Source organism: Cetorhinus maximus, chromosome 4 (assembly GCF_964194155.1).
Source record: "Cetorhinus maximus chromosome 4, sCetMax3.hap1.1, whole genome shotgun sequence".
In the NCBI taxonomy this organism is placed as follows: domain Eukaryota; kingdom Metazoa; phylum Chordata; class Chondrichthyes; order Lamniformes; family Cetorhinidae; genus Cetorhinus; species Cetorhinus maximus.
Genome location: NC_135882.1, coordinates 81,185,274 through 81,208,397, shown reverse-complemented (window position 1 = coordinate 81,208,397; position 23,124 = coordinate 81,185,274). Strand labels below are relative to the sequence as shown.

General features: G+C 46.6%; 1 protein-coding gene across 5 annotated transcripts in view; it reads right to left on the bottom strand.

Moving 5' to 3' along the window:
- mybl1 (v-myb avian myeloblastosis viral oncogene homolog-like 1) overlaps window positions 1-23,124 on the bottom strand; it is a 153,238-nt gene that overhangs the window by 41,926 nt on the left and 88,188 nt on the right. For all 5 annotated transcript variants that reach the window (XM_078540399.1, XM_078540403.1, XM_078540398.1 and 2 more), the window contains 2 exons: window positions 21,376-21,750; window positions 20,485-20,627 (listed from right to left, as the gene is read on the bottom strand). In XM_078540399.1, coding sequence (XP_078396525.1) covers window positions 20,485-20,627; window positions 21,376-21,750 — 518 coding nt within the window. The remainder of the gene's footprint in view (window positions 1-20,484; window positions 20,628-21,375; window positions 21,751-23,124) is intronic.

Below are 23,124 nucleotides of genomic sequence, written 5' to 3'. Positions count from 1 at the left end.
GCTTTCACTGCTTTAAAAAAAGTGATTTCCAACTTTTTCCACCTATTTTGGACTTTGTCAATTTTGATCTGCATTTCCCTGCTGCCCACCTTCACTACTGCACAGAAGCATCTTATGCAGCTCTACCTTGAACATCTGATGAGAAACAAAAGGAGCTGCGACACCAACAGCATCAGCAACTGCTTTCTGATCAGCAACATGCCATTCTATAGGGCAGAGGGTATGGACACAGAGATACAGATCAGGAGACAATACTCCCAACACAGGGTATGCATCCAGACAGCTTTCATGATGTGACTGAGCAACAAGAGCCTCAGGCTTTCGCGGCAGGTTGCTGCTGACACCTGCAGCCTCCTGGAACAAGGCCTCATTCCAAGAGGGTTAGGTGGGCATGCATTGCCAGTGGCCATTCAGGGTGACTGATGTCATGTTTTTCAAGCCACCACCTATGTCCACTTTGATATTGAGGCGGCCAATCAGGGCCATAGGGCTCTCATATTTCCTACAATGGCTGGATTCCCACAGGTACAGAGAATCATAGAGGGCACATGTGGATTTTAAGGCACCCTCAGATTATCCAGGAGTATTTGTCAATTGAAAGGGATTATTGAAGATGCAACTCAGGTGCCTGGACAGATCTGGGGACAGCTCTTCAGTATGCACCAAAAAGAGTGTCCAGATGATAGTGGTTTGCTGCACCTTTCACAAAATTCCACTTCAGAGAGGATTGGAGCTGCAGAAGGAGGAAGGCAATGAATGCTCTACATCCTCAGAGGAAGAGGAGGAGCTGACGTGGCCAGGGCACCAACAGCCACTTACCTAGCTGCCAGGGAAGCCCACGGTCAGCTCATTTAGTATGCTTGAGAGAAACTGAGTATTTGAAGCTATATAACATGCCAATGCAGATCCCACTGCCACCCCCCTTATACCAATCACTCCCACAATCAAAACTCCCTCCCTCATTCACAGCCTTTGTTCGTCTTCCATTCTAGTCATACCATTCACCTGAAGGCTAATGTCCATTTGTAATGCAGTGGGCAACAATGACAATGGTTGAACAATGGAGACTTCAAATAAAGTGCCTGATTCATTGAAATTCTAAATTTACAAGATCAAAATTATTATAAACACCCGATTGAATCCCCTTGTGCAACTAAGGCACCTTCCTCTTCTACTCTGTTACGCCTACTTGGTGCTACACCTATGGTTTCAGCAGAGCTAGAGACAGGCAGCTCATTTCACTACTCTGTCAAAATTCCTGTGGTGGGCGTCCTCTGGGCTTTGGACCCTGCAAGGCCCAGCCTAAGACTGCCCCAACTCCATCTGCGCAGGGGCTCCCTCAGTCATTGAAACAGGAAGCAACATGTGGGGCTCTGAATGGGGGCTGGGGGTGGTGGTGAGATGGCAAGGGATGAGAAGCACCTTTAGCAGGATAGCACTTCTATGTGCCATTTCTCCATCTTCCCTCTCATGGTCCACCTGCACTTCCATGCTAGCTAGGACCTGGAGAGCACTTTGTTACACTTCACTGTGGTCCTGAACAGCTAAGGTGAAGCTCTCATCAACCTGTTTAAAGTGGATGACTAAGGGTGGAATTCTCCCAGATTTGCACTAAGTGTGGTAGCGGACAGGAAAAAGGGTGTTTTACCTGCCGGCCACAATGGCAGCTCCTCATGCTGTATTGTCCCAATCCCACCTCATTCATCATGCATTCCCGGGAAGCATTCAGGGTTGCTGGCGAGGTGACCTCTCATTCGCCTGCCCTGCGTCACATCAGGACTTCACTAAATTAGGCGCCATATTTAAAGGCCACTCCTGCAAAGAGCTAGCACTCTTCAAGGGATAGAAAGCTGCTGCAAAGACATGGCTGCCAAAGGGAGGAAATATGTTGCCCCCAGATTTCCCGACATCTCCCTCAAGCACCTACTGTCATTGTCCTCATCCCATCCATGGGACCACTTAACACCCACACATGCCAGGCAAACGCATCATCTGGCCTGGCTGATGTCCTGCTTACACTCTCCATCTGTATTCATGCAGGACAAGCTGGCATACAACCAAAGGGAGAGGTCACAGACTGGTGGGGGAATGCCTGAAAGCGAAGTCCTCATGGACTTTGAAAATAGTCATCCAGCTGACCGGCGACAATCTGGACCTTTCCTGTGCTGACGGTGAGGTAGGCGGTGCTCAACCAAGTGAGGGTCTAGCAGTACAACATCCATCAGACAATCAAGGCCTTTGATAAGGTGCCGCACAGGAGGCTGCTCAGTAAGATAAGAGCCCATGGTGTTAGAGGCAAGGTACTAGCATGGATAGAAGATTGGTTGTCTGGCAGGAGGCAGAGAGTGGGGATAAGGGGGTCCTTCTCAGGATGGCGGCCGGTGACTAGTGGAGTTCCGCAGGGGTCAGTGTTGGGACCACAACTTTTCATTTTATACATTAATGATCTAGATGAAGGAACTGAGGGCATCCTGGCTACGTTTGCAGATGACACAAAGATAGGTGGAGGGACAGGTAGTATTGAGGAGGCGGGGAGGCTGGAGAAGGATTTGGACAGGTTAGGAGAATGGGCAAAGAAGTGGCAGATGGAATACAACGTGGAGAAGTGTGAGGTCATGCACTTTCGTAGGAAGAATAGAGGCATGGACTATTTTCTAAATGGGGAGAGAATTCAGAAATCTGGAGTGCAAAGGGACTTGGGAGTCCTAGTCCAGGATTCTCTTAAGGTTAACTTGCAGGTTGAGTCAGTAGTTAGGAAGGCAAATGCAATGTTGGCATTTATTTCGAGAGGGATAGAATATAAAAGCAGGGATGTGCTGCTGAGGCTTTATAAGGCTCTGGTCAGACCACATTTAGAATATTGTGAGCAATTTTGGGCCCCATATCTCAGGAAGGATGTGCTGGCCCTGGAGAGGGTCCAGAGGAGGTTCACGAGAACGATCCCAGGAATGAAAGGCTTAACATATGAGGAACGTTTGAGGACTCTGGGTCTATACTCGATGGAGTTTAGAAGGATGAGGGGGGGATCTGATTGAAACTTACAGAATACTGAAAGGCCTGGATAGAGTGGACGTGGGGAAGATGTTTCCATTAGTAGGAGAGACTAGGACCCGAGGGCACAGCCTCAAAGTAAAGGGAAGACCTTTTAGAACAGAGATGAGGAGAAACTTCTTTAGCCAGAGAGTGGTGAATCTATGGAATTCATTGCCACAGAAGGCTGCGGAGGCCTGGTCATTGAGTGTGTTTAAGACGGAGATAGATAGGTTCTTGATTGGTAAGGGGCTCAAAGGTTACGGGGAGAAGGCGGGAGAATGGGGTTGAGAAACTTATCAGCCATGATTGAATGGCGGAGCAGACTCGATGGGCCGAATGGCCTAATATCTGCTCCTATGTCTTATGGTCTTATCATGCCGTGAGTGAAGGCCACTGCCATGCACTAATTATCTCTTCTTGCTTTCGCAGACACATCTGGGAAACAGCCAGCGGAATCCACGACTCAGGTCCTCGACACAAGCCCTGAAGATACCTCAGAAGAGGAATCTGCTGAAACCCTCATTGAAGACCCATCTCTGCGCTCACCCACACCCTCCACCAGCGCAACAGCACACACCTCGGTGGGACCAAGCTTTAGAGTAGCCTCAGGGTCACAATCTGGTGAGCACATTGCACTATCTGACCAACAACAGGCGGAGGCAGGGACTTCCCAGGTTTCCAGCACTCAGAACTGCTGGAGACCAGAAACCTACCAAGTCTGAATCAGATGACAAAACTCTAGATTCGGTCATACCTCAGTTGCTGCAGGTACAAAGGCAAGCTCGGGAACATCAGGGCGGGATTGCAAGGCACGATGGAGGGGTCTGTCTGCCTTCAATCTGAGGTGATAGGCTTATCATTGCTGCCAGAATGTCCTGGACCGGCGACACAGAGTTTCATCATTGTGTGTGTGCTCCCAGCACCTTCAAGGTGCAGCTGGCCCCCATCTCAGCATCTGTATCCGGTGACAATGTGGGACTGTAGGGTTAACTCACAAAGGATGCCATGGGATCAGGAGAAGTTAAAGTTTCCCTACTGCATCTCCATGATATGACCCTGTTCACAGAGCGCAAGTGAAGGGTCAGACATTCACATAAGATATTTGAGGGTCTATGGAGTTTCCCCACTGCATGTTGTCACCATCCGCCTAGAATGTAGGAGTATGGGCATCTGCTGTCTCCATGACAGGAGCCTGATCACAGAGGGTATATGTGCTGCCAAACTGCCAGACAGGAGGCAAATGTTCATAGATGCAAAGTGAGGATCTACGGTGTCTCCTCACTGCATGTCGTCATCATCCTCCACGAATCTAGCAGCTATGAGGGCCCTCCTGAGCGTGCCTGCCTTGTCTGGCCAGCGCAATGATCTCATCGCCGTCATCCTCGCCTGAGAGGACCTCCTCACCCTCATCCCCATTGACATCCACCTCATCAGAGGAGATGTGCAGCTCCTCCATCTCCTCCTCAGCAAGACAACAATGCGTGACACCCTCTATATTGCAGAGCTCCACCAGACTGGTCCAAGCACCGGGACCTCATTTTCAACATTCCGATGGTTTGCTCCACCAAGGCGCGAGTTGCAGCATGAGCCTCGTTGCAGCCTTCTGGCTGCTGCACTCTGAGGCTGCTGGATGGGTGTCATCAGCCACATCTTCTGCAGGCAGCCCTTATCCCCTCGAGGAGCCAACCCTGCAGCCTCTCTAGACCCTGGAAGACATCTCAAGGATCTGGAATCTACTGAGAATATAGGAGTCGTGGACACTCCCTGGGAACCATGCGCAGACCTGCAGGCTGCATTTGCGGTGGTCACGCACCAGCTGAACATTCAGCGAGTGGAAGCCCTTGCAGTTGATGTAGTTGGCCACTTGTTGCCACAGAGGTCTGTACACCACATGAGAGCAGTCGATGGCATCCTGCACCTGTGGAAAACCTGAGATCTGGGCAAATCCCAGCACTCTTGCATCCTGGCTTTCCTGATCCCGGGCGAAATACAAAGTTATATGCCTTCGCAAAGATGGCGTCCATGACCTCTTGGATGCATTTGCACATGGAGGCTTGCGATATCCCACAAAGGTCACCTGTGGAGCCCTAAAAGGAACCACTGGCATTAAAATTAAGCTTTCACAGGCACTGGATGCCCTTTATGTCCCCATGGCACCAAATCCTGCAGCAAGTGGACATGCCCAGTCTTCAGCAACACTGGCTCTTGGTCATTTGCAGGAATGACAAGTGCCATCTATAGACCCTGGGTCTAGCTAGGCACCGATGAACAACAGTACACTGTGGCTCTTCAGCAGCATAGGCAGGAGCCCCAGTCGCCCCTTCTTCCTGAGGGTGCTGCTCCTCCTTCTGCCCAGCCATCCACCTCCGTTGCTCTCTTCTCCATCACTCTCTGTAAGCCATGAGGAATACAGCCAAGTCACCAGGCTCCATGCTCCTGATGCACTACCAGAGTTTAGTGCGCTGCATGGTTGCCCGAAAACCCACACACCTCTGTCTGACTGTTTGGCAGCAGCTTTGCCCACCGGATTGAAAGCTGTGCCTCAGCTTAGGCATTCTCCTAAACCACACTGCAAGGTTGTGATGTTAGCTTGAACCATGGGAGAGATTGGTCCAAACCTGAATGATGACATTGCAAGGGGCTGAGAGTGCCTCCGCCAGTGACTGCTCCATGGCCAGATTTCACAGGGAGATTGTGCAACAAGCCCAGTCATCCAATTTTCTGAAGTCCACTAAAATACTCATTAGCTTGAAGTCTGTGCCTGAGGGGTGAAACTTTTAGGAGCATTTAGTGGCACTTTCGGGCCTCTGCGTCACTTGAGTGGACAGACAAGCTAGAGGCCTGACTCCAAGCATGTCAATGTGGCTGTGCCTAAATTGTCTCAGCTGCGGAAGAATGGTCACTTTATAAAAGGTTTCCTTAATGCGTTGCCGCTTCCCTCCCACCGTCCGCACGTGCTTGTGCATTAACATGCAGTGTAGCCCTTGCCCTGGCACCGCACTGTCAGCCAGCTGGGAAAAAGTGACTTTCTGCGGCCTTGCCTGAATGCGCAATGCCTCAACCTTGAAGTCCAACAGGCGCCCCTCACAACCGCTGTGCAACGTTACTAAGCACTCACCTCCATGTTCCCCTCGAATGCAGCTCACCAGGTGCACGCCTTATAAATTCTGCTGTGAAACACATCAGCGTGCAATCACACCGACGTGCATGGATGATCCAGCGTGGGGGAATGATTCTAGCATGCAGGGCTTATAATGACATCTAGATGTATTAAAACAAAGTTACCGATGTGTGGCAGCAGGAAACGCGGCCCGCCATTGATGGGCTGAGCGGATGATTGTAAACTAGTTTCATGATGGTGTAAAACCGTTTTTTTGGCCTTCCTGCCATATTGTCTACTCATGCCTAGCATGACACCCGACGCCAACGGGCATGCAAATTCCATCCATCGCGTTCAGGCCATTGGTCAAAGCAAACATATACTCTGTTACCTGCCAAGTCATCGATTTCCCATGCAGGTGGCCACTCTTTCTACTGAATGTGGCTGCACCTGAACTGTCTCAGTTGCAGAGGAATGGTCACTTTATACAAGGTTTCCCTAATGCATGGCCACTTCCCTCCCACATTTTCTGTTCCTGTTCCAGAACAGTCCTCTTCAGTATCTATGTCCAGCTGAGCAGAGCTTGAGTGCCTTGCAGCCTCCGGAAGGAACTCTCCATTGCTGTGGACGTGAGGGGGTGCCTCGAGGAGATAGGAATGAATGGAGATGCACAGTGTATTGGTCAAAGGAGTGCTGTGCAAGACAATGCTGGGAAAATCAGTGTTGGAGATGGCACCTGAAAGTAGGACTCCGCTCACCTTTCCACCACACTGTGAGGTCATTGAACTTCTTGTGGTACAGAATCTGGGGACCGCCCCTGATGCTGTCGATGACAACTTGTATTTATAGTGTCTTTAACATAAGGAAATGACCCAAGGCACTTCACAGACTTTATGAAACAAAATGAGATCGAGCCACGTAAGGAATTGATAGAGCAGATGAAGGGGTAGGTTTTATGGAATGTCTTAAAGGAGGAAATCAAGGTAGAGGGGTGGAGAGGTTGAGATAGGGAATTCCAGAGCATAGAGCTTAGGCGACTGAAAATACAGCCATCAGTGCTGGAACAATTAAAATTTGGGATGCTCAAGAAGAATTAGAGAAGCGCAGATATTTTGTAGGAGATTACAGAGGTAGGGAGGGGTTGGGTCACTGAGGGATTTAAAGAAACTGGATGTGAATAAAACCATGACTTGTCCTATGAGTTTGGCTTCTTCCATCTACAGAAAGCAAAACTTCACTGCAGTCCCTCACAACCTGCAGCAAGATCTCTAGGGAAGAATCAGCGAACAGGCAGGGGGAAGGGAGCAGGCTTCACATGAAAGACAAAGTGGGTTCCATTGTCACTTTCTGGAGCAATAGCAACATCTACTCTTATGCTCCCACTCCTTGCAGTCCACTCATGTTAGGCCCAGGTGTGGAGGTGCTACTGGTCATCCTCTTTCATTCTGTTCTGTCTTACTTCCATTCTTGTGCTTTCTGAAGCCTGAAGAATCGATGTAGGATGCAGCCATTCTGATCCCTGCCAAGGTTCCTTTAACTAGAAATCTTTCCATTAACAGGTGAGGATCATCACTATGCCCACATATCCAAAATTCTTTCAATCTGTCTTGAATATACTCAATGATTGAGCCTTCACAGCCCACTGGAGTAAAGAATTCCAAAGATTCACCACCTTTTGAATGGAGAAATTCCTCCTCATCTCAGTCCTAAATGGCCACCTCTTATTCTGAGACTGTGTCCCCTGGTTCTAGACCCCTAGCCAGGGGAAACATCCTTCCTACATCTTCCCTGTTGAACCCTGTAAGAATTTTGTACACTTTCAATGAGATCACCTCTCATTCTTCTAAACTCTAGAGAATATGACCATACAAATTAAGAGGTGTAGGCCATTCAGCCCCTCGAGCCTGCTCCGCCATTCAATAAAGTCATGGCTGATCTGATTGTAGCCTCAACTCCACATTTCTGCCTACCCCCTATAACCTTTGACTTCCTTGTTAGTCAAGAATCTATCTGCCTCTGCCTTAAAAATATTCATTGACCCTGCCTCCACTACTTTCTGGGGAAGAGAGTTCCAAAGATTCACAACCCTCAGAAAAATGTTTCTTCTCATCTCCTTAAATGAGAGGCCCCTTATTTTCAAACTGTGTCTCCTAGTTCTAGTCTCTCCCACAAGCAGAAACATCCTTTCAACATCCACCCTGTAAACTCCCCCCAGGGTCTTATGGGCAGAACCTTGCTCTTGTAGGGCAGGCTCAGTGGGGCTGGTCAGGAAGCTGGCCGCTGTTACATTTGGGGCAGGAAGGCAATTTCATGCTGGTGGGCCAATTAAGGCCCGCCCAGCATGAAACATGAATAGCAGTACTGCCTGTGATTTTTGGCGGGGGGGGGGGGGGGGGGGGGGGGGAGAAAGGAGGAGAGGGAGAGAGAGAGAGAGAAAGAAAGAGAGAGAAAGAAAAAAAGTGAGAGAGAGAGAGAGAGAGAGAAGTGCGCACTTCATAATCGCCCTGTGGCACAGGTCTGCCTCAGGGAGACGGAGTTATAAAAAGTAAATAAAGAAATTAAAATTGTAATACATTATGTCCCCTCATGTGACTGCCACATGAGCAGGGACATGTTATTATTTAAATTTTAGATTTTATTTTTATTTGCTTTAGGAAACCTCATCCTGCCTGTGGATGAGGTTTCCTAAAAAGTGTGTTGGGGGAAAATTAAAAACGCTAAAAAGAGAACACTAAGAATTTACTGAAGAACACTTAAAATCTCCAAACAGCTATTGATGCTAAACCTATTGACAGCTGAGGGTAAGCAGGTGTATATTGCACACAAAGGGGCCTTGAGTTTGTGTGATTTATACAGTTTCAAGAGATGAGCTAATATCCAGTCACAAGCAGAACAAGTCAAGCGGTGCAATGGTGCGTTGAAGCCTTGAGAGCTGGACTGGAGATAAACATGACACAAAGTTAGATTAGGTATACTCCTCTCTCAAATAGAGACAGGCAGATGGTTTAGCTTAGATATGGGAGGACATACAAAGAGAGGGCTTTGACGGAACACAAACAGTCCTGAGTTATGAGAATCAAGGTCTTTGCGTACGTGTTTTAATTTTGATTGGATAATATAATTATGTATACACCCTTTAGAATAATTGGTTAGCAAAATCACATGCTTATGTACTCAATAGGATAGTTTTAACATGATACCTGTGTGTCTGTTACCGATTGGATGTACTCAAATGTATTGTGATAAGAAAAAGTACAAAAATAGTGAAATGTAATCAATCTGGGAGCTGGGTCATTTTCAGGAATGATTGCGGCTCCCTTGCATATGCTTGAATAAACCGGTGAAAGGAAGCCCGAGTCTCTGTGGTCGCTGTGTGATCGGGGATTGTAGTTTCTCCTCTTCAACTGGCCTTTGTGGTAGTTGCAGGGTTGGAGGGAATACCCTCTTCAGGTTCAAAGGCCACTTGGCCTTTTCACCTGCCCACCAACCATAAGGTTGGATGGGCAGCAAAAAATTTAACCTAATTGATAATTTAATGGCCTTAACAGGGCTTTTCATTGTCAGCAGGCGCGCTGCCAACTCCAGTGTGTGCCCGCCGAACAAAATATCGCACGACTGCGCGTTGACATCGGGATGCTCACCCAACGTCAACACACGTCATTTCACGCTCGAGCAGGTCAGGCGAGCATCCCGACGTCATTTCACGTTCCAGCAGGTTGGGCAAACTAAAAATTTTGCCATTATATATATATAAAACACATTTATGTCCTTTCTTAAATAAGGAGACAAAACTGTACACACTACTCTAGATATGGCCTCACCAGCTGTACAGCTGTGGCAAAACATCCCTACTTTTGTATTCCATTCCCCTTGCAATAAATGACAACATTCCATTTGCCTTCCTAATCACTTGCTGTACCTAAATACTAACTTCTCGATTCATGTACCAGGACACCAGGATCCCTCGGTTCCTCAAGAGTTCGGCAATCTCTCTCTATTTAAATAATATTCTTCCTGCCAAGGTGGGCAAGTTCACATTTTCCCACATTCCACTCCAGCTGTCAAATATTTGCCCACACATAACCTATTTGGGACACTTTGCAAACTCATGTCCTCTTCACAACTTATTTTCCTACCTATCTTTGTGTCATCAGCAAATTTAGCAGCCATACATTCAGTCCCTTCATCCAAGTCATTGATATGAAATGTAAATAGTTGAGGCCCAAGCACCGATCCCTGTGGCACTCTGCTCATCACATCTCGCCAACCCGAAAATGACCTATTTATGCCTACTGTTTCCTGTTAGTAACTAATCTTCTATCCACGCTGTGTTACCCCATACACCATGAGCTCTTATTTTGTGAGTAACCTTTAATGTAGCACCTTATTAATCTAATTACAGCACATTCACAGGTTCCCCTTTATCCATGTTGTTTATTCCACAAATAACTCCAAAAAATTAGTCAAACTTGATTTCCCTTTCACGAAACCATGCTGCCTCTGCTTGATTGCATTGAGATTTTCTACATAACAGATGACTGGCCTGTAGCTTCCTGCTTTCCATCTCCTTCCTTTCTTGAATAGAGCAGTCACATTCGCTATTTTCCAATCTGATGGGACCTTTCCAGAATCTGGGGAATTTTGGAAAATCCTAGCAGCCATTGCTTTTAAGGCTCTCGGATGAAGTCCATCAGGACCTGGAGACACGTCAGCTTTTAGTTCTAATAATTTTCTCAGTACCCTTTCCCTGGTGATTATAATTGTCTTCCAGTTCATCCCTCCCTTTCACTTCCTGATTCACAATTATTTCTGGGATGTTATTTGTATCCTCTACAGTGAAGACAGATGCAAAATTTATTTTCAATTTATCTGCCACTTCCCTATTTTCCATTATTAATTCCTCATTCTCACTCTCTAAGAGGCCAAATCCTCACTTTACTTACTTTTTTCCTTCTTAAATACATGCAGACACTGTTTTTATATTTCTAGCTAGTTTTCTCTCTCATTCTAATTTCTCCTTCCATATTAATCTTAGTCATTCTTTGGGTAGAATATAAAGAATAGCAATCTTCTGACCTGCCACTCATTTTTGCGGATCTTAGTGCTTTTTCTTTCAATTTGATTATATCTTTGTCTTCCTCATTTAACTACAAATGATGCATCCTTCTCATACAATCTTTCTTTCTCACTGGAATGTATCTTTTGAGTATTCTGAAATACCGCCTTAAATGTCTACCATTGCATCTCTACTGACCTATCCCTTAACCCACTTTCCCAGTTCACTTTAGCCAGCTGTCTTCATGCCCCCATAATTGCCCTTAAGTTTAATAATACGCTAGTCTTAGATCCACTCCTCCCTCCCTCAAACTGAATGTGAAATTCAATCACATTATGATCACTATTATACCACCTAGGGGCACCTTCACTGAGGTAATTAATTCATCCCGTCTCATTGCACATTACCAGGTTAAGTATAGCCTGCTCTCTGGTTGGTGCTAGAATGTGCTACTCTAAGAAATTATTCCAAAAGCACTATGAACGCATCATCCAGTCTACCTTTGACAATGTAATTTGTCCAATCTATATGTAGATTAAAATCACTTATGCTGCTTACTGCCGTACTTTCCTCACAAGCCTCCAGTGTCTTTTCCTGTATACCCCATTTTACTGCGTAGTTCTGTTAGGGGGCCTATAAATGAGTCCCACAAGTGACTTCTCATCTCTACCCAAACTGATTCTATATCTTCATCTCCAGAACTAAGGTCACCTTTCTGTATTGTACCAATGTCATCCTTAATTAACAGAGCCACTCCTCCACTTTTTCCTAGCTTCCTGTCCTTCCTGAATGTCATGTACCCTTGAATATTCAGCTCCCAGTCTTTGTCATCCTGCAGCCATGTATCTAATGGCTATCAGATCATACATATTAATTTCTATTTCTGCTGTCAAGTCATCTGTTATGAATGCTAAGTACATTCAGATAGAGTCTTTAGTTCTCTCTTTTTACTTATTTTGTAACCTCTAGCCTTATCTACTGGTACACTCTTAGGTTTTTACACTCTGTCCATTCCTGCCACACTGATAATTTCCCTTATTCCTTGCCTTGCTTTATTGCCTTGTTTTCTTTATTTAATTTATCACATCTTCCCAAACTTGCCACCACTACTTAGTTTAAAGCCCTCTTTACTACTCTAGGTATACAACTCGCCAAAACACTCGTCCCAGCACGGTTCAGGCGAAGACCATCCCAATCATACAGCTCCCACTTTACCCAGTAGTGGTGACAGTGCCCCATGAATCGAAACCCAAATCCCCCTCTCAAATCCTTGAGCCATGCACTGATTTACCCAATGCCAATTTGCTTGTGGCTCAGGTAGGAATTCAGGGATTATCATCTTTGAGGTCCTGCTTTTTAATTTAGCCCCCAGGTGCTCATACTGCCTCAGCAGAACTTCTTTCCTACTTCTACCTACGACTTTAATACCTATGTGGCCATTGGATCCACCCCTTCCAACTGCAACTTCCTCTCCAGTTCAGAGCAGATGTCCTGAACTTTGGCAATGGCAGGCAACACAGCGGTCTGGATTCTCACTCTCAGCTGCACAGAATTGTGTCTATCCCCTTGACTATACGGTCCCCAACCACTACTACATTCCTATTAAATCCCCCTTCCTGTACCACGGTCAATTTGCTCATCCACCCTGAAGCCACAACTTTCATTCATACAGGCTGCAAGAACCTTGAATCTGCTGGACAATTGCAAAGGCTGGGCTCTTCCACTTCTACCTTCTGGGTCCCCATACCTGCCTCACTCGCAGTCACATCCTCCTGTCCCTGACCAAATCAGATGACCTCACCCTAAGGGGTGTGACCACCTCCTGCTACTAAGTGTCCAGGTAACTTTCCCCCTCCCTGATGCATCACAGCATCTGCAACTTGGCCTCCAGCTCCTCTAGCCACAGACACTTTGCAGATGCGTTTGCCCTGGATCACCCCAGTGTCCTGGAAATCCCACATTCTGCAGTCGCAACACATCACCTGCCCTGCCATCTTTGTGTGTTAATTAATTTATTCTTAATTAATAATTAATAAACACTGCTACTCCAATAACTTTGACTACTGCTAGCAAACCTTACTACAACTAACAAAACCCTATTATTACCAATAAATTACATAAGTTTTGAAGGTAAACAAGCAAAATATTCACCAGCCAATCACATATTTTCCTTTTATAAAACACTTTGATTTCTCTCCGAACACGGTCGCTCCGCTTGAACCCACAAACCGGACTGGATTGGATAGCTCTTCTAGGTGATGGTTACTGTCTCCAGGTCCTATTTTCGCTCGCTCTTGTACGTGGTAGTTACTACCTCCAGATTCTCTTTTTCCCTCTGCTCTCCAGCTGGCCAGTCTCAGGCCCAGTCTCCTCAAAGGACAATTCCAGCATTCATTCTGGTGAACCTTCTATGGCAAGTATATCCTTTCTTAGGCAAGGGGGCCAAAACTGTACACAATTCTCCCGGTTTAATCTCAGCAAGGCTCTATACAACTGCAACAAAGCTTCCTTAATCCTGTACTCAAATCCCCTTGCAATAAAGGCTAACATAGCATTTGCCTTCTTAATTGCTTGTGGAACCTACATGTTAACTTTCAGTGACATATGAACAAGAACACCCAGGTCTCTTTGGACATCAACGCTTCCCAATCTCTCCCCATTTAAGAGATACTCTGCATTTCCATTTTTCCCATGTTATAACTTCACATTTTTCCACATTGTGTGCCATCTGCCATGTTCTTGCCCACTCACTCAGCTTGTCTAAATCTCCTTGAAGCCTCTTAACATCCTCCTCACAACACATTCCCACCAGGTTTTGTCTCATCAACAAACTTGAAAATATCACATTTGATCCCCACATTCAAATCATTTATTTTGATTGTGAATAGCCCAAGCACTGATCTTGGGCACTAGTCACAGCCTGCCATCCTGAGAGTGATTCATTTATTCCTACTGTTTTCTGTCCATTAACCAATTCTTAATCCATACCAGTACATTACCCCAATCCTACATGCTCTAATTTTGCTTACTGACCTCTTGTGTGGAACCTTATCGAAAGCCTTCTGAAAATCCAAATACACCACATCCACTGGTTCCCCCTCATCTATTCTGCCTTCTCCTCACTCTTTAATTTATCACATCCTCGTAAACTTGATCTCTTGCCCCCACTATTTAGTTTAAAGTCCTCTACACTATAAGCCCTAGTTATTCAACCCGTCAAAACACTAGTCCCAGCATGGTTCAGGTGAAGACCGTCCCAAAGGTACTAAAAAGCACCAGATTGCCAAAAGCAGTTCCCAATGGTTCAGCAGTTACCCATCTCCCCCCATGAAGAAATAAACTTTTGTTCTCCAAGGATCCCATGTCATCCAGCTACCAGCGTCAACCTCATTTCACTCAGGGAGCACTTTGTAGAATAGATCAGAAACTAGAGTAAGTTAGTTAACTAGTAAAATGGGTAATTCGAGTTTCAAGTAGTAGTTATAGAAAGGGATGATAGATTTTGTTGTTATTTTCTTACTAATTTTGTTTAAAGACAGCTCGGCCATATAGACTTGAAAGTAAGTGTGCTCATAAATGAATTTGCAACTTTTGGGTGTTGAAATACTTCTGTCTTATGAAGAACCTTGGCAGAAGTATGGAAAAGTGAAGAACTTGAGAATGGGGAGAACAGGCAGATGTGCTTACTTTATTTGGTGAATGAATGTTTATTTATTCAAACTTATGGGCCATTAGTCATGCTACTTTTGTTCTGGCAGTTTTCTATCCTGTTCCACTTTCTTTCTTTCTTGTGCACCCTTCTGTGGGATGCACAAGCAACATTCTCTCCAATGTTTATTGGGTCGCACAGGCAATTCTAGTTACATGTTTGGCTGCTTTAAATTTTTTTTGTCCGCCCGCAAAAGGGAACACTGCACATAAGTAAGGCATTCTTGATCTGTAATCTCTGGTGAGTTAATGTCTACACATGCAGTTAGAGATGTCTTTAGTGATGTCTGACTCCAAGAGCCTCCAATCTAACCCTTTATATTTCTGTCCATATCAAAACAAAGGTATTCCTATTGAGAAATTCATGACTATAGTGCAAAACAGTGCCTTAAGCAGAGCTATGTAAAGGGAGTAGCAAAACTCCTGAGTCAATCCTGAAGTATTAAAAGAGGTCACTATTTAACCTTCAAAAATAGCACACAAAATGGCTCTCCAGTGTTGTATCCACCTCAGGGGGAGCTTGCAGCAACTCTTACCACTAATAATAGTGGTGATCATTATTTATCGTGGAAATAGAGAGGGATGAGGCACAAGGCTTACCTATACCTCTGTTTAAATATGACCAAGTTGGCTTGTGGCAGGTCTTAAGGGAATTGGTGATTTTTTTAAATGAAGGGGAATCCTGGTACTTTTCAGTGGCAGATTTGAGGCAGTAGGCTTGAAGAAGACATTTAACTTTGTTGAGTTGACTGCTCCAAATCCATATCAAAAAACAGACAGATTCAGAAGAGAAGCCAGTTCTTTATCTTCAGCAGGGTAGGGAGAATCAAACAGATAAAAAGTTCAACTGCAAATATAAAAATTGTGATCTGAATTTGGATCCACTTGCCAAAAATACACAAGAAAACCCTGAATGCAATTAGGTCAATCAACTTTTCAAGCCATTCCCATCCAGAGACTATTTGATTAAAATAAAAGCTTTTACAGAATCACATGATAGCAACAAGCTCCTCGAATATTACCCATGTGTTCTAAATGTTGTATGGTTAGTAATCTGAAGATTGCATATTGGGAACGTAAGATTTTATGGGCCGCATTTTCTGGTTGGCCGGTGGCGGGGGGAAGAGGGGAACCCCGATCGTCGCCAGTGATCGGGTCCGCGCCGCCATTTTACGTGGGCGGGCCAATTAAGGCCCAGCCAGCATAATGCGCAACTCCTGAGGATAGCAGGAGCAGGCGAGCAGCGGCGGGAATGCACTGTCCGCCGGGTCCAATGGTGGCCCAGCGCCTTAAATGAAGCGCTGGCAGCCTTTGCAAAGCTGCTCACAATGGCAAGTGGAAGGGCTCACCAGAGGGTTTCTGGTGAGCAGGCCAGTCCAGAGGGTAGGCCAGTGGAGCAGGCTAGGCTGGAGGGTAGGGCAGAGGACAGGCCAGAAGGTAGGGCGGGGGGCCAGCGTGCCCCTCATTTATCGGATGACTGCCTTACTGCCTGATGGCGGGAGGTGCTGGTTCCCCAGGATGTGAGGAGGAAGCCTCCCCACATCACAAAATGTGCCTGGGAGGAGGCGGCGATCACCCGCGATGTGGTGCAATGCACCTGGATCCAGTGGCGCAAACGCTTCAACGACTTGTTGCAGGGTGAGTACCATGGTGGCATTGGTCATTTAACCCAGGTCGGCTTACCCCACTGCTGCCCACCCCCACCCCTCCCCAAGTCGGAGTGTAGTGACTGCATTGAATCATTGACAGCATTGTCCTTTGCTGAGTGGGCAAGCAGATACTGTCCATGCTGAGGTCAGCCTGAGAGGGTGATGAAGAGATATGTATTGCCCCTGCAGCATGTGTTACACTAAGTTCCACATGACTGGTTTGGGGGCAACCTGGAGGAGCTGCACCGAGGCGCTGTGTTTGAACTCCAGAACATGTCCAAGCCAGGGTGATGACATACTGGGAGGAGAGCTTCAAGGTGGCATGGCAACGAACCATCTGCTGCACTCTGCACTCCACGTGCTTGCGCCTCCTTGCTATGGAGGGATATACCGTGTGGTGCCTAATGTGATGTAGGCAGCATGTGGCCAAGTTTGGGGGGGGGGGGGGTGCACGGAACAGGCCTAGCATCTTTGTGAGTGTTTGGCAGCAGCGGGGTGAGGCGGCACTGGAGCCCTGATATTCTCACTCTGGTTGGGGTGGGCTGTGTGCAAAGCGAGTCCGTGTGTAATTTGCACTAATCAATGCTCGCCTCCTATTTACAGAAGAATGCTCATAACACAGCAGAGCGTGTGAGGACTGGCAGCGGCCAGGCGCAGATCGCCATTCTTAGCTGGTGGGAGCAGGAGGCCCTGGATCTGGAGAGGCGCCATGCGCCCAGGTCCACTGATGTCAGTGAGGCTGGGGTGCCATGGCCAGGTATTTATGCCCAACAGTGAGGTCAGCATTGTTTTCCCAACAGCCATAGCACTGCTGAATGTTAATTGATTTAATTTTACAATATGGCTTGACCATTGGTTATGGAAGGGTGAGGGCATAATGATCCAGGGAATCACGTTGACATTGTCTCCACGTTAACTGATCCACTGTCCTTGTTCTTCCTTTCAGCATCATCGGAGCAGGGCCAGGAGGAGGAGCAGCAGATGCCCCCTCTCACACCTGAGGGGCCTGAAGTCTCACCAGCATCACACCATTTTTACGAGGCAGGCACCAGCGCGGATACTAGCACCTCGGTGGGATTTCGAACATCGGCTAGTGCCCTGGGGCAGTGGTGAGGGCACTTCACAGTCGCTGGAGGAGCTGGCAGAGATAGAGTACCCATGGTGCCAGCAGTCAGCTGCAGGGCATCAGGCACATGCTCAGTCGGTGCCTGATGATATGCCTCTGGAGTCGTCAATGACGCAGCAGGTGCAGGAAATGCGGCCAGGTGCGCGGGAGCACCTGGGGGAGATACATGAGGCTATGCTTGGCTTCGTCTCCATGGTGGAGGAGTCTACGTGGACGATTGAGGAAGCAATGAGCCACATGTCCGAGCACCATGCGTCCTCATGGAGAGAATGGCGTCTCTCGTGGAGGGGCTACTCTAGGAGACCCGTCATGGCTTCCAGCGGGTGCCAGGATGCCCTCACACCAGCATTGACCTCAGTTGGTCAGTGCCAGTGTGGGAGATGGTCTAGGCATCAACTTTCCCAGCTCGGTGCCCATCCATCCACGGTGAGCAGGGAGGTCCGAAGCGACCTCACGTCGGCACAGCAGCTGCCTGGCGTCTCAGCGGGCACCTATCAGGGCACTCCGGATGAGGGCAGCAGCTCTCCGCCCCTCTCTCAGTGACTGTAGCATCCGGTGAGGCTGCGATGACTGGGGATATGGCCAGTTGTGGAACTGGCAGCTCCCTCCCGGGCGGGGCCAGCATGCTCCACGAGCCAGAGGACGACCGCCAAGGTCATCGAGGCCAACAGGACAGCAGAGTCAGCAGGCTGTCTCAGATGCCACTCCGAGCAATGGGGTAGGACCAAGACGCAGCACCTGGAAACGAAAACATAAGGCACCTTAGGCACACCATGGGTTTTTCACTGATGCTTTTGTGTTGGCCCAAGATGAGGACCTTATGATTGTCCTGGTTTGTAACACTATTGTCTTTTTTGGAATAAGCTGGTTTGCCTGACATATTAAATTCAGATATGTCACCATGGCTGAGGCTGCCTCTTTTCTTCTGCACGTGTATGGTTTCCAAAACTGTAATGAGTGCTTTGTTGGGCATTCAGCTTTATTAAAAAGGTCCTTAGTTACTGTTCTTAACCTGGCAGATTTTGCACTTAGGTGTTCAGTATCGAGCCTACAGCCCAGGCTTGCCCTGGTGGTCCATCGGTGGTGCGCTAGCTGAAGGTTCGTTGGATTAAAGCCTTCCGGGTGTCCCTGCCTCCCTGGAGTACGCCCGGGTCAGCATCTACCTCCTCAGCAATTCCCTGTGCATGCTCATCCTTACTGCTGGACTCATTGTGTGCAGCCGCAGCCACTGCGTCGACATCTTCATCGTCCACTGCATCGCCTCCTTTCCTGAGCGGTCCAGACATCAGAAGCACATCTCAAGACGACCGACGGTTCTCTCCACCACAGCCCTCATGGAGGCCTGGCTCCTATTGTACCGCTGCTCAGCTTCTGTTCTTGGTTGGCGGAGAGGCGTCATGGGCCACCTTCTGAGGGGGTAGCCCTCGTCACCCAGCAGCCATCCATCAAGCCGGGCTGGAGCACTGAAGAGCCCCGACACATGGGAGTGTCAGAGGATGTAGGCGCCATGGGAGCTGCCTGGGTACCTTGCACAGACTTGTAGAATCAGCATCCTGTGATCACACACTATCTGCATATTCATGGGAGTGGAAGCCCTTCCTGTTGATGAAGGCACCGGGCTCACCTGCTGGTGCCTTGATGGCCACATGTGTGCAGTCTATTGCACCCTGGACGCGGGGGAAGCCAGCAATCGTCGCGAAGCCTCTGGCTTGCTGTCTGGCTTGCTTGGTCCCAAAGGAAGTGGATGAAGATCAATGCACGCCTGAGCAGAGCATATGTAACCTGCTTGACACAAGTGTGGACAGCTGGTTGGAAGACACCGCAAAGATCACCCACCGACCCCTGGAAGGAGCCAGAGGCATAGAAGTGGAGGGCAGCTGTGACCTTCAGAGCCACTGGCATGGGGTGTCCACCCACACAGTTAGTGGAGATCTCAGGCCCAATCATCTGACAGATATAGTTGACTGTCTCCCTTGAGAAATGGAGCCTCCTTCGGCACTGCACCTCAGACATACTGAGGTAGCTGCTTTGCCGCCTGTATACCCTGGCAGCAGGATAGTGGCGTCTACTGCAGCCCCTTCCGCCTTGGATTACCTCTTGGCCCTGCGTCCCTTGTGCCTGCGCCTGTCCTCCCAAAGGTGGCTCCCCTGGAGGCTGACTCTGCACTCCTGGCCTCCTCCCCCTTGTAGCCCTCCCTTCCTCCTCAGAGGAGGTGCCTCCAGTGGAGAGTTCAGCTCCCATTCCCAGGCTAAGGGAAGGCTTCCAGAAACCTGCAGGCCCAGAAAAGATTCCTCGCTGCAGAGTGCTGACCTGAAGGTTAAGAGTCCAGAGAAAGCAGCTGGTATGCGTTTTGAAGTACACACAGGCAAGTTTCAAAAACTTTCAAAAAATAAATACTTGACTGTGCACACTCGTGACCCCAGTGAGCCCTCTTGTCCCATCCATGGATGAGGTTAATACAAATGTGTCCTAGTTGCCTGCCCATTGCACCGACCCGAAGATCGCACAAGAGCCGAAAAATCGACTAGTTAGTCAAGGGCCTTAAGTGGCCCGTTAATTAATGGCAGGCGTGCGTCGGACATCGTGCACCCGACCAGCAAAATATCGCTATGGCATCAGGACGCTCACCTGACGTCACCACGTGTCATTTTACACGTGGACGTGCGGGGCCCGGTCCCACACGTCAACGGGAAAATTCTGCCACATAAAAGGCTGTTTGATGTAGAGATGGGGAAGCACAAAAGCTTTCAGAAGTAATTTTTTCCAAATATTACATGCCTATCTGGAGGAGGGAAGACCCATAGCTACTCACCCTGCATTTTCTTTTTGAACTCTCGGTGTTTGGTCTTTCCGTAACGGAGTTGTGACCAGAACTTTTTGTCCACAGACTGGAGTTGAAGTAAGTGCTGTATTATCAAGGTTCAGGTGATCATTGCCAGAGCAGATATTAAAAAACTGGGGTTTCAGGGCAGGAAAATAAAATATAAAAAAAAATTTTAGTGCTGAATTTTTGTGATTTTCTAATATCCACAAACAACTGCAATCATGACAAAATGACATAAAAATCAAATATAAAACAGAATGCTGGAAGTACTCAGCAAGTGTGTCAGCATCTATAAAATACTGGTTAATCATCTAGGTTAAAAACTCATCACAACTGTTTTCGACACAGGGTTTACACTTGAAGTGTCAACTGACCTGTACTCGTTACACATGCTGACACACCTACTGTGATTATTTTCAGAAATTTGCTTTTCAACTACAATAAAAACACCCTTCAAATAAAAAAAGGATATCTAGCCCATCAGCTTCTTGAAATAATGTTGTAGTCAAAAGCCGCAAACCCATTTCCATCTTAAGCTTCTGTCCTACAATATACATCTAGTTCCTTATGAATGATTCTAAAGATCAAACATTTACTGCCCTAGGCAGCAACCTATTCATAAATTAACTGCATGTATGAAATTCTTTCCTACTTATTTGGCTAGTTGCTTCCTAATCTTAAAGCAATCTTGTACAATTGTTAGTTGTTTAAAATAAGTCAGTTAAATCTAGTTTAAATATGCTACACTTACATTTTTTTCTGTACTAAGTTAAACCACATCTAAACAGAAAATTTAAATAATGCTAAAAACTAAAATGACAAAAGATTCTAAATGTAAACAGTGATGTCTGCTTTTTACATTAGTTCTGAGAGTTCTACCTGAGAAGGAGAAAATGGCAGTGTTTTTACTGGAGTACTTTTTGGGCTCGTCGTGCTATTGTCCATGAAGGAAACACTGTTACAGTCACTGGATGGAGACGGGCCAAGCCGAAGTCTCTTTTTCCTCCTTAAAATAGTTGGCGGTGTACTGAACTTGGCAACGATAGGGGACGTTATAGGGATGAGTTCACCCTGCCCACTGCTGTTGCTGCAAGTACTTCTGCTCAGATCTGAAATGGCATGGCCATCAAAGCGATAACCTATTCCACCTCTGCGCTGCAAACGTTCAAATTTAGCTGGAGTCTGTTTAGCAGGTGTCTTTTCATTGATTTCAGAGAAGTCAAAGTTGGTTAGCTCATTCCACACTACAGAATCCTGAGAAGAAGGAAAAAGCTAGTTACACTCAAACAACAAAATCCATAATAAAAGGTTTCATTTTAATTCACATTTAGACACAGCAGTCTGGTCGTCAAATAATAATGCAGGATACACAACCTTTTTTAGTTAGCATTCTTAAATAAATTTTCTAGATCACACAAGTCCTTTTATTGGTGCATAAGAGAGAGAGGGAGGAAGAAGGTTGTTGCAATTTGAATACAAGTAGATTGATGTCATCATATTCTATTGTTATGGTTACAGTAGTTGTTTAGTTCTACATTATTATTGAAGATAGAGGTCTGTTGGTGATAAATATCCAAATTCAGAATCTTCAGTTCCACGTACAATTGATTACACACAATAAAACCTTTAAAGAAAAATAGAAGCACAAATAAGCAAGTACTTCATTTTTTTTTAAAAAGATGTCAAATATTTAATTGTAGTTTATACGGTAACAAGTTACACCTTTATTTGAAATTATTGCCGTAATAGCCAGTTTACCTACTTTAAATTAAAAATGAGTGCCTCTCTCACACTTACTGTAATTGGTTCAATTTGTATTTCAGTTTGCCTCATAATGTTTCATAATTTTCTTACATTAGGGTTAATTTAAACCTTTCAACATAAAACTGGCAGGAGGTAGGAGAGCAAGAGAATCAGATGAGTGAATTTCTCAAGTTGCTTGTCAATTGCACGTGGCAGGCAAGCCAACAGCACTGAAATTGACTCCCGTAAGCTGCTCAGCAATTAGACGGTGGGAAATCGGGCACTGCTACAGGTTCTTAAGATTTTACAGCAGCTTAAACAGCAGATGGCATTTTGTGCTAGGCCAGTTAAGCAATACTGCAGAGATGCAGGAAGATGCCTGAAATAAAGAATAATTTTAGAAATAGTGGTGGAGAAAGGTCATGGCAGGAAAAGGACCTCATCCTCTCACAGGTGTAAATAGATAATGGCAAAAGGTGGCAAAATGTGTGAATGCGAGCAGAATTTTGTCCAGGACTTGATAGCTGCGCAGTGGGAAACTTAACTATCTCACCAAGAGTACTACAGCAAATTCCCCTTCACATTTTATTCTTTCTGCACAGCCCCACAGGCCCCTACCTGTGCCTCAATGTAATCAACTTCCCCTTCCCTACTTCCTCTAGTTTTCCATTAGTTAGAAGAGAAGTTGTCCCTCATCTCTTGCCTTCTTCACTCAAAAGCTGTTGCTACTGCCCTCAAAAATACCTCTGGTTGGTCACACATGCTGCTTCTTCCTGTCATTATCTATACTAGGAGGAGCTGGCTCATTATAGGGTTGAAACCCCTTGCCTAGTGCACAAAATAACCCATGTCCACTCTTGTTGCTAGAGGAGTTTGCACACAACA